Here is an 11,985-nt window from a genome sequence, read left to right as displayed (position 1 = left end):
TCATACACTGTACAAATTACTTGAGCAATGCATTTGAACCCCAAATACTTAGGATTAGTTTGCAAGATACTCATTGGTTTTGACACCTCGACATATTGCATCTGTTGGCAATTCGGCAACACGACAGATTTCATTTAAATCCCTGCCTTTTAAAAGCTGTTTTTCACTCATTCATGGCTAGATTTGTTCCCTACTCATGCATCTCCTACTTCTTTAAAAAAGTACTTCATTTTCATGACCAGTGCACTATTCAGAGAAACAAGTGTGCCCTGGAATTGAACCTATTTCCTGACCTCAGTGGTACAGAACTATACCTGTACAAACCACTGTGCCATCTGCTTGGCATCCTGTTCCCAAGAACACACTGTAGGGATGAACCCGTCTTGAAAAAGCTGTGGGCTGACCACCATTTTGGAATGACCAAAGCCTGTAGAAGAGGACACATTTCTTTAATTGCTTGGACTGGAGATGCCTGTGGTCAGTGCTCCCTGGGAGGACCTTAGGGGAAGAATGTGGTGTAACTCTATCCCTGAGTGCAGGCCCTAGCACAGTCCCTGGCCATTATCAAAGGGTATTAGCCCTGTTTTACTGTTCCTCTTCTTTTCCCACTGCTTTCCACAGCTGCGATTTTCCACAGGTGTTTGGCAAACCAAATGTTTTGAAGGCAGAGGGGCTGTATGTGCTTATATCATTAATTCATTCCAATGACTCAACCCTGAGTACCACAATATCCCGTTTAAAAAAAATGCACTCCCCTCTCTCCCTTTCTCTCCGTCTTTATCTCTCTAGGCTTGTTACTTTGTGTGTTTTGCAAACAGTGAATCGTTATTTTGTCGGCCTAGTATTCTCTTCTACAGCTCGTTGAACATTCTGAAATGAGCCGAACAACATCCTCACTTCCAACATCAAGCCTAAATAAGAGGTAAGGCTGTGAAGGGTTGTGGCTTCCATATGTCAAAGGCAAGGGATTGTTCTGTGTCAAACTGATTAAATATACTTTCACAGCTCAGTACAGACAAAACAAGACCAACCGTGCACATGTTTGCAAAACCACGAGGGCTAGCTTGTTCTTCATCTTGTTTATATTACTATCGCAGCTCACATACCAAATCATGTTATGTCTTTAGCTTTCATCAAACAGGCTTTTAGTGTGCAATAATGCAGTGGTGGCCAAGGGGTCATGTATTTTACATTACGGGGAATAACAGATATTTACTTGAACCAACACTGTGAAACTACAATGTTTATAAAAGATCTGTCCCTTTTATGTCTTGCCATGTGACCGCTAATACTTTACAGAGACGGCTCAGTGGCAGTGCTTATTTGGCCACTAATTGTGGTATAATATCCTAAGGTTACCCATGTAATACCACTGACCCACTAAGACCCAACACAGACTCTAATAAGCACAGATTCAATGTTGTAGCCTTTGATTAAATCTTTCAGCCACGCAACCCCCCCCCCCCCCTCGCCGCCCCCCTCCCAGAACCACACAAGACACGCACAACATACACACGCACGTACACACACACACACACACACACACATACACACACATACACACAAACATCAATCGAGTGCCTCTGTTATGGGAGAGCCCAACCTCAAAATGAAAGGACTGCCTGTCCCTGTGTTTGACACAAATCTCCAAAAACCAATAGCATTGACCCAATGTCATGTCACCACCAAACTTTTCTTTTTTTTTTTTTACCGCCCATCTTTATGATGAAGTATAACTATCAAAACACTGATGATGAAAACCTGAAATCTTCTTTGCAGAGGAGCTCTTTCTGTCAAGATTCTGTGCCACAGGCTTAAAGGCTTAGTGTGAGTCTTTGGCATGTCCTTATTAAAAAGCTGAAAGGTATTGCTTTTTAACATTTGTTGTAACATAGCTATAAATAGATGTGGATATTCAATATCCTCCATATAGCCCCTTCACTTTTTATTATGTTGAAGTACAGATAAGGATTTATTTATCAAGCCGCACATTGTATCCAAATATAATCCTTAAACAAGAGCATTTGAATCATGGACCATCTTGGATGTTAGAAATATAGAGTTTGTGTTTAAAGAGTCTACAGCAGTTGAAATGTTGTGGGCACACATATGTAGATTTGTCTTAATACAGTGAGCAGTCATTGTTGTAATCAGGAATAAACTTAGTTATGTGTACAAAAAAGAAATTCATAAAACAGTACTGAAGATGGACAGAGAATGACATGGCTATACCTTTTACCAAAGGTCTAATAAACATATCCTATAAAATAACTTTAAAACTTGTGAACAGAGCGTTTGAACATTTACTGCAAAGTATCTCCTGCCTCTGTACTTGAAGACCAATCTTCTGCTTCTAGTTGACGTCACCTGGCTTCGAGGATGACGTATGCCCCGGATGTGGACGGAACCAGGGACAGTGATGCATGCGCCTCGGTGACACATGCGACAAGCTAGACTAAAGCAATGGAAAGTGGCCAGCTAGCTTGGTAGCTAACTACTTGGAACCCGAAAACAAGGAAAACAGTGTCATATAAGGCGATTTCTGGATGTACATCTACGTTTTGCTGCAAGTTGATATTAACTGGAACGCCTGTGGTATTTTCAAGCAAATGTAGCCGCTAACAGCGTTGTCGGATTTAGATTTTGGCTGGCCCCAGCTAGCAGCAGTCAAAGTCGTCAGCTATACCTTAGTTATTACACAGTTATTGAGCAAATAAAAGACATACACATTTGTGGATTACAGTAGCTACAAAGAAAGGTAAATTTAATTTATTTTTATAATGTTGGTGCAACTTCCTAACATGAACATCGCTACTACGAAGTACGTTGATAGGGCTGTGTTGAAGTGCATGGAAGTATATTGCAGCTAAGTTAGCCACCAAGTCACCGCATTTCCCCAAGTTCATTATTTTTTGTACATTCTTAACTGTTTTTAGATAGCTAGATATCGTTTTAAACATGCTTTGCACACAACGAAAGTGCGATGCGATGACAAAAGCATCTTCATGACCATGGCAAACTTTTGGCTGAGCATGTCTCCGGGTATAATAGATCAATATGGGCAATCATACACAGTTGCTTGAGTTTGGAGTTGGCACATGTGAAGTTCAGTTCACGTCCACAGCCACCCCAAGAATTCCGTTGTCCCCCCAAATAGACACGCACAAGCTTAATTTATTACGCGACAAAAAGTTAGCTTGTCCAGACAGCCAAGTGCCAGCTGCCATGCATGCTTACCAGTTTAATACCATTTTGCATTCGTTGTTTTATCTACCATACGAATTATCACGTATAATAAATACATTTCATGCCAAACAGCTGTAGTAAGGTAGTCCGAAATGTCGTCTGCAAAAACGCAGTCTTGCAGGCTTGCAACAAGGTTCCTGCACATTTGGTGCAAGTTTGGTTACATTGTTTGGCTAAATATTATTTGTGCGCTTGAATAACCTCGGTTTTCTTGTAGTATATTTGATGGCTAATGTAGACTCCATATCAAATAAGTCCTTGCAGGTTGATAGCCTAGAGCTCCGGCCCCTCGCTATTTGCTCGCGTTACTTGCAAGCGCTTTGAAAAACAAGTGAGGAAATGTACGCTATAGAGTTCTACAAAACATATCCATGGAATAAGGCGTTATACACTTATGTGTGCAGGGTGTGTTGGTTGTGGTTGATGTATATAAAGAACAGCAAATACTAAACAGATAATTAACGACTAATATAAAATTGTATTCATTTGCGGTGGATAGTAAATGTTATAGCCTACTAACACTGACTTCTGTTTTAATGGTGGCAATCGATACATAAAAGGTAGCTAGGTGGCTGTCTATAGAAGCTGTTCGGTGCCACGCACATGGGTTACCCCGACTAGGCGCTAAGCAGCGAACTAATAAAAAGTCTTCTTAAATATTACATTACATAAAATAATATTTAGAGACATTCGGTTATACTACAGTTGTCTGATTGGTCTGCAAACTGTCAGCTTCATTACAATTGTGTTGCTGTCTTTTATGCGTTATGCCTTATTTATTTATTTTCTTTGCACGGGATTGCCACTTCTTGATCTCACGGCTAAACTGCGTTATGCACTGAGCTGGACCTGGGCAAGATTCACGTAATTTTCTTCTAACTATTATATTTCACTGGAATGGTCAATTTTGTGAAACCCCTGTTGCATAATGATGAGCTGAGAAAGAATAGGTTCAAACGCAAAGTGGAATCTTGCGACTCCGGTCATCTGTGGATTTTGAGGAAGATCTGAAATAGTGATTAGGTTCCCGTCCTATCACTGAGAGAACTGGCGTCTTCTGACCGCAATTTGTTTCCATGTTTTTAGGTTTGTGTGATTTTGCTAAAATGCATCACCAACAGCGAATGGCTGCCTTAGGGACAGACAAAGAACTAAGCGACTTATTGGATTTCAGTGCGGTAAGCATTTGTTACTATATAGCAATGACTAAACCGACCTAACGTCGACTGTTTACATTTTGATATCCATAGCATCATAATTTGCCATCATTGAGGCACATGAAAAGTGCTTTTTTTCACTGTACGTCTGTAACATCACTTAAACAATTTGACTGAAGAAAGTTATAGCAATTGTGGTGTCTATTGAGTGTTTTCTCCAAAAACATGTGCAGAAAAATATGATATTGCAATAGTAATTTTGTTGTCTTATAGATGCGAAACAGCGATTTGAAAATGTTCCCAACATCAATGGTAGTATATCCCATTTTAAGTATTTTTTTCTTGTTTCATTCTGTTCTAGACTACACAATGTTGTATTAGTTTGCCCCTGTCGTACTCACTATTGCTGCGGCAGCGTTGACAGCAGATCTGACAAGTGCATGCAGGAGATATGATAGACATCAATTCATCACAAATAGATGTTTACACTGTTCCAATATGTGTGTCATATTTTGAATAGCGTTTAGTTCAACCTTTCTTTGACCTGCTGATAGTTGGCTAAATTGCCTTTTGTATGCTCTTAAGTAGTAGAGTGTTCGGGAAGTTTGGACAGGAAATGGTCCTCTACCCGGCCATGTTTTCTTGAACCAATAATGCACTCATTCATGGTCAACGTTTGTCTGTGAAAATGAATCACCTGTTCTAAAACAACACAGTGTAAATTCCCCAAAAATGTATTACACATTTTCTTAGTTTCTGTCACAGATTCTATGCGAAAAATGTTTGTTATGATTTCTCTGTCTTGTGTACTAAGTTCTGAGAAGAGTATAGCTAAACCTTAGCATTTCACATTGTTTTTAGATCCATTGAAGTTTTTGAATATTTGACCCGATTGTAGGGTGTAATCTTACAATTGTAAATAGGTCCCACTGGCCACATATCCTTACTGAGCTGAAGGGCATTAAGGATAATGTTAGTATTGGAAAATATATGTGAGGTTTTTTTGCAACAGTTTGTACCAGTACATTACATAAAATGTTATTTACTCCATGACATGGTCATTGTTTTTTCCCCATTCATGAGTCCTTCTGGTGAAGTGTGATTTCTTCCTTCTTTTTCCTTCTCTTTTTTTATTTTTATTTTTTTAGATGTTTTCCCCTCCTGTTACCAGTGGAAAGAACGGACCCACCTCTCTCAGCAGTGGACATTTCTCAGGCTCAAGTATGTCAATCATAGCTCATTTTAATAGCAGAATCACAGTGGCTTGTTGCATGTTCATGAGTGGTTAAATGGATTTGTTGTTGTTTTTTCAAATTCCTCCTTTTTTTGGCAGTGTGGATGATATTGACACTTTTTGTTGTTGTTGCTTTGTACATCAGAGATCAAGCTGGGTAGACGTAGAGTGTATCTAACACATGTTATCATAGCTTATTTGTGCACTTAATGTTTTTGGACCTTGATGTTAGTGGTGAACTTATGCAGGGATTAGTGATGTAGTCAGGTTATGCTAACATTTAATAGATCCCCTTCTCATCAGTGTGAATGCAAAATGGGGTTAGCTTCATGGTTTTTTTTAAATGTCAAGACTTGATTGCGTGAATGCAAAATGTGAGGTTTTGCAGGCTGGTAGAAAGACAGAGCTCCTGAAATGTCTTCTTTGTCTCTTCGGTTGTGGCCTTGTTGTCATTAGCATCATGGGGTTTCTTGGATAGCTTTTGTCTGGACAATTCTGAAACTCCATTTTGAGGTTAGGTATTGTGCTTAAAAAAAAATCACTTTTCTATCATATTTTTTTCTTTAGCGTCACACCTAAATGCACATTGTACAGTACACAAAAATAGCTCTGCTTCATTATGACACAATGGTTTTGAATCCTCTTTCACAACATATGACCTGTACACCCTTTCTTCCTACTGTAGTTACAGAGAGTGTCTATTCCTGTGTGTTTTAGGCTAGAATGCAATGTAGGCCAAAGTGGTCCAGAAGGCTATTTAAAATGACCATGCTTTTCTTTGTCTAGAGAACATGCTGGAAAACATACATTTATTTTGTATAAAATCTAGAACAAGTTAGAGCTTTGAGTTGACGTTCCTTTTCCCATTATGAAGTTTTTTGCTATGTTGTGCATGGTCGTTCAGTTGACATGCTCAGTCAATTCTGCTAAGCCCATGCAGTTGCAGGCCCAAACCAAGAACTGGACGAGGGAATATGATTAGATATTTTGGGAACACCCAAAGAGAGACAGAGCACATCATTCTTTCACGGGCTCGATACCCTATCCTTCCCCTCGCTGTCGCTGTTTTCAAGTTCAACTCGGCTATTTACGATCTTGGCAATTGCCATGTTTTTCTGCGTCTTGTAACCTCTCAGATCCTGTGTTTTTCCCGTGAATTGTTGTAGGGTAGAGAGGGGTGGGGTGTGTGTGTGTGTGTGTGTGTGTGGGGGGGGTACCAAACTGCTCTACCCTGTTGCCACGCAACTTGCAGTTGGCAGCGATAAGGAGGAAATGTTTTATAAAGTGTGAATTGACAAAAAAAAAAAATACAAGCAGCAAACCTTAAATCTCATATGTGTAGGCCTGTGCTATATTTATTTGATTTATCTTTTCAAGCTGAAACATCAGCTCAGGAGACGATCACCAAATCCATCTGTAGCGTTTATTTTCCCCTTTGTGAAGAGAAAAGCTGCGCACAAACAAGCAGTGAAGCTCAGCCCTGTCGGTGCCAGTGTTCCGCATTTGAGAAATTTGGGTGAAGGCAGATATGGCCTGATGGCATGCCATATTTTTGTTCTCTTAATCGGCATAGCTTATTAAGTCACAGTTCAGAGTAAGAATGTTTTAATAATATCCTGCCTCCCATTTGATGCACTTGTACCCAGACAGATAAAGTGCTCCAACGCAAGCCTGACTGTTTCCTGCCTCTATTCATTCAAATCTGCTTTGGTCATGCTTGTCAGTCAAAACGGACGGATTGCATTCAAAATACAGATGAAGCGAGGGAACCAGTCGCTTAATACTCGATTTCTTTCCTCCTCCCACTATCTTCTTTTTTTTTTTTTTTTTTGCCTCAGAGTGTTAAATTGTCTTGTTCCGAGGAAGCAAGAAGGACTACAAAAAAACAGCCATGCTCTAATTGTTCAACGGATTAGGAATTAATAGGCATTTTAGCTATAATGGCAATATTATTAGCAGAATTTGCTACTAATACTAATAATGACTCTGCTAATAATGGCACTCATTTCAAGGTTGTGTCTGAGTCTCATCTATGCTCAAGCCTCAAAGATAGACACTCTTTTGCCTTGACTGCTAGACCAAATGTTCTCCAATTAGACATGGTTTGGATTTATGACAGTGTAGCGAAAGACTAGAAGGACTTGTACCAGTGGAACCTTTTTGTGCAGCATGCTTACATTCCATCACGAAAGTAACTCAATCTACAAGTATGACAACATGAATTCATGAGACATGAGACAGAGGATAGGATACCGAGCAATGTGACCCACAGAGACTTCACCTGGTTTCGTGTTTCCCATTGAGAAAGGCCGGCCCCCCCGAATAACACATATTGGGCTTTTAATCAGCCCTTGTTTGGCCAAATGCAATCCTGGGGATTTACAGCTGCGTTCTTAAGGTTAGGCTACATTCCTAGTTACTGTGCTTCTCCAAACACAGCAGCAGCTGCAGGGAGTCTGGGCCCAAGTCCACAACTTCCTGCCCAGGCGCTTCACCACAAGTCTCCCCTCTGTTGCATTTTGTAAAGACATGTCTTATAGCCATCTCTTAGTGGCAAATAACAAGTGTCATGTGCCTACTCTGTGATTTCGAACTGGCTTTTTTTTTCTCTTTCGGGCTGTTTGTCCACTGTTTGCTTTTTGTGATGTTTGAGTTTACGGTCTGATGTTGCTGTGTGCAGTTAGCCTTCCAATCGTGTGCGCGTCACTCCTGTTTGGAAATCCATGTCTTAACATCTCTGTTTATGTTCATCCATGCACCTGCTCATATGGTGCCACTGGCGGAGAGTCACAAAGTGTAATTAGTCCTTTAAAGATAAAGACACAAAAGTATGTCAACCTGCCTTGCAATTAACACCATAGGTGAACGACACACTCTGAAACGGAGAAGTTTAATTAAAGCCGCCGACTCGTTTTGAAGGAGCTCTGCCGTCGCGTTGCCACGTGGAAAACGGCGAGGGTAATTGAGAAGCGTCGGGGAGCTAATGTTAGCGCGCGGCTAAGAGGGGCGGATCCCGCTCGAAAGTTCCCGCCTCCGCCGTCGACCGCGCGGCCGTGCCCGAGGTGAGGAAGTTGTGTAGCGAGCCGCTTTTTTTGGGGGGGGGGGGGGGGGTTGGAGAGCTTCGACAACATGGTAGGGTTAGCGCCACTTGAGGCTGGCTGCCAGGGGCTGGAGCACAGAGACTTTATTCATGGCCTTCCCCCTCTGACGCCTGGAACACTGCCGTGCTTGTTCACAGACACAAGTCAGTCCTCAGACAGGGATTACGCAGAGAGAGAGAGAGAGAGAGAGAGAGAGAGAGAGAGAGAGAGAGAGAGAGAGAGAGAGAGAGAGAGAGAGAAAAGGGGGACATGTTTGCGTATTTGTAGCCTTGTCGTTAACTATTCCTGGTTCAACCTCCCCGTCATGAATTATAGTCCGAGCGGCTACATTGTCGGATAACTCGTATCGCAGGCCTCAAGTGTGCGTGTGAATGTCCCTCGTATTGAGATGCAAATATTTCAGCATTGCTTGGTTACAAGCACAGTAGGCTACTTAATTCCAAGTCCTGATTGTCGATTCTTTACGCGGCTACGCAAACGCATATCTGCAGAACATTGGGGTACTATCTTACACGTACGGCATAAAGACAGTGTACGACCAATGATGTATAAAACCATGACGTGTATTTGGGGGGGAGGGGCGGGGGGGGGGGGCAGAGTGTGATGTGGCCTGGCTTTGTGTTGTGCCCTGTATTCCTGTGGCCCTGGCACTGGGGCTGGTGCTGGCGAGGGGCGCAGGGTGTCGGGCTTGGAAACGCCTCTGCCCCCCGCTCGTAAATCTGCTGGAACATCCCCAATGCCATCTGCCGCAGTCACGGGCCAGGAAGGGAAGAGTTAATGGTGGTTGAGACTAAGTGTGTGTGTGTGTGTGTGTGTGAGAGAGAGAGTCTTTGTGTTCCATGGTTCTAGTCCAGATCATAATCACTTATATATTTTTTTGGGGGGGACTTATTTTAAAGAGTTCTCCCATTGACGCAAGTAACAACAGCATTTCAAAGAGGGTTCTCTTTTGTGTCATTTTGACAAACCAACAATCAAACAGGATATATACAGTGAGATAGGATGTGTTTGTTCTTGTAGAATGACAATGACAAGTTCAAATTATAGTTAGCTGTTTATGGAACAGGATTTCTTTTTTTGATGATATCATATTATATAGTAACCCCAGTCACCCTATGAGTGATTGGTTGGTAACCGAAGCAAGTGATTGGTTGGTTCATCTCTCCAGACACCTGGAAAATGGAACCGGAAGTGGGATTGTGTTTATGTGTGCTTGCTATGGGTTTGTGTAAGTTAAGAGTAAATGTGTTTGTGTGCACGTGCTGGACAACATTTGTGTGGGTTTGTTATGGGAATGTATGGGCTGGGATTAGTGAGTGTTTGTGCACGTGTGTTTGTTATAGTCTTGTTAGGGTTAGTGTGTGTGCACGATGTGTGCAGGCAGTATGCGCGTGTGTTACATGTGTGTGTGTAAGTGTGAAAGCTAGCTATGCCCTCTCGGCTTCGGGCTGCCTAGCATCTCCTCTGAGACACATGTGGGTTGACCTGGAGAGACCAGCCCACTGTTCTCATTGGCTGCTGAACATCTGGCTGCTTCTTGACTTGCTGTTTTAATATGTGTGTGTGTCTGTGTGTGTGTGTGTGTGTGTGTGTGAGGGAAAGAGAGAGAGAGAGAGAGTGTCTGTATGTGTGATGCTACATTGATCTCTGTCTCACATTCCACACTGTCAGGGCTTCGAGTAGCACTCCTTACTCTAAACAGACTCTCTCTCTCTCTCTCTCTCTGTCTCTCTGTGTCTCTCTCTCTCTGTCTCTCTCTCTCTCTCTCTCTCTCTCTCTCTCTCTCTCTCTCTCTCTCTCTCTCTCTCTCTGTCTCTCTCTCTCTGTCTCTCTCTCTCTCTCTCTCTCTCTCTCTCTCTCTCTCTGTCTCTCTGTGTCTCTCTCTCTGTCTCTCTCTCTCTCTCTCTCTCTCTCTCTCTCTCTGTCTCTCTCTCTCTGTCTCTCTCTCTCTCTCTCTCTCAGACACACACACGCTCAATGCACACACACAGAGAAAGGAGGAAAAAAAGTTGGCCGTGTGCGGGTTTTAACAACCATATGCAAAACAGCTTTAATGAAAAGGTACTCGCCCCTTCACGAGCATGGTGCCCTTGTACGAAGCATTGTCATGAGGACGTTGTTCTGACAGTTTTCTATTTGACATCCATCATTCAACAGCTCGAAGCCGTGGAAGCACCAATTATCCAATAAATATGCATTTATGAAGTTGTTCTCCGTTGCGTTGGGTGTGGAGAGGGGTCAAGAGGCTCACCGTTGACTTTAAACACATCGACAAACCGAGAGTAAAAGCAAACGGGTTCAGTGATTTACCAAGAGAGAGCGCGGGGGGAAGCCTGGGGTCTACAAAACCACTGTGTGTGTGTGTTTGTGTGCGTGTTTGTGTGCGTGTTTGTGCGTGTTTGTGTTCTGAGGAAATACTTTTAAATTGGCTCACACTGTGATAAAGGCTTTTTTCGAGAGTTGACGGTAAAAAAAAAAAAAAAAAAAAACCCACGACGGACGTTTGGTCTACTCATGGACAACACCTGGTGCTTACCCAACCGTCTTTTGGGTTCTACTGAATTACCTCCAATGTTCCTTCCTTTTTTCTCTCCCCTTGAAAGAACTCCCTTATCTAAGGAGTTTTCCTGGTCTTCTCTAAGTCTTTCGGTCGGGTATTCATATCCATGAGGATCCATGTAAAGCCTTCGGGCACATTGCATGTGAAAGGGAATTTTCATACACAAATAAAAAAGGGATTTGATTTTGACAAAGCTGTGATGGAAGGAACCTGTAAAAGGCTGTCAGATCGTAACCCCGGGCTTCTCCATTTACATTTTCTGGTATGATAACCTCTGTGTTTTGTATGGGGCGTATGTGGGATTTTTTTCTTGCAAGTGTGAAGTATGTGTGTGTGTGTGTGTGTGTGCGTGTGTGTCTACGTGCAAGTGCACAGCCCGATTCATTCAGCAGCTCGGGCCAGGATGGTGGAATGTAACCAAAGCTTTAGCCAAGCCATTCCCACAGAAGTGTTCTACACATGAAAGCCCTTTGTCTTGCCTCCGCGTAAGAACACGTTTTTATTTTTTCTTCCTTCTCCCATGCCCCCCCCCCCTCTCCATTTTCCCCTCCAAACTTTGCAGGTGTTCAGCATTGAGTAATAAAACCTTGCCTTGCCTTTTAGCCTGAACCGCCCCAGTCACAGCTTCAACCCCAGGCCCCAGCCTCTGCCCCAGCCCCAGCCCCCTCACCAGCCCACCCCAGCCCC

At 42.6% G+C, this 11,985-nt stretch overlaps 1 protein-coding gene across 6 annotated transcripts in view; it reads left to right on the top strand.

The window, feature by feature from the left end:
• The first annotated feature begins 2,413 nt into the window (after nucleotides 1-2,413).
• tcf4 (transcription factor 4) overlaps nucleotides 2,414-11,985 on the top strand; it is a 122,007-nt gene continuing 112,435 nt past the window's right edge. For 3 of the 6 annotated variants that reach the window (XM_084693319.1, XM_084693318.1, XM_084693322.1), the window contains exons 1-3: nucleotides 4,323-4,424; nucleotides 4,677-4,715; nucleotides 5,552-5,624. In XM_084693319.1, coding sequence (XP_084549445.1) covers nucleotides 4,323-4,424; nucleotides 4,677-4,715; nucleotides 5,552-5,624 — 214 coding nt within the window. Of the gene's footprint in view, nucleotides 2,759-4,023; nucleotides 4,111-4,322; nucleotides 4,425-4,676; nucleotides 4,716-5,551; nucleotides 5,625-11,985 lie in introns of those variants that run through there. The other 3 variants (XM_084693320.1, XM_084693321.1, XM_084693323.1) reach the window with 3 other exon arrangements.

The sequence above is a fragment of the Hypomesus nipponensis genome, chromosome 27, assembly GCF_054491055.1.
Source record: "Hypomesus nipponensis isolate SF chromosome 27, ASM5449105v1, whole genome shotgun sequence".
Lineage (NCBI taxonomy): Eukaryota > Metazoa > Chordata > Actinopteri > Osmeriformes > Osmeridae > Hypomesus > Hypomesus nipponensis.
The sequence above is the reverse complement of the archived record's forward strand: the minus strand, read 5'-3'. Positions and strand labels throughout refer to the sequence as shown.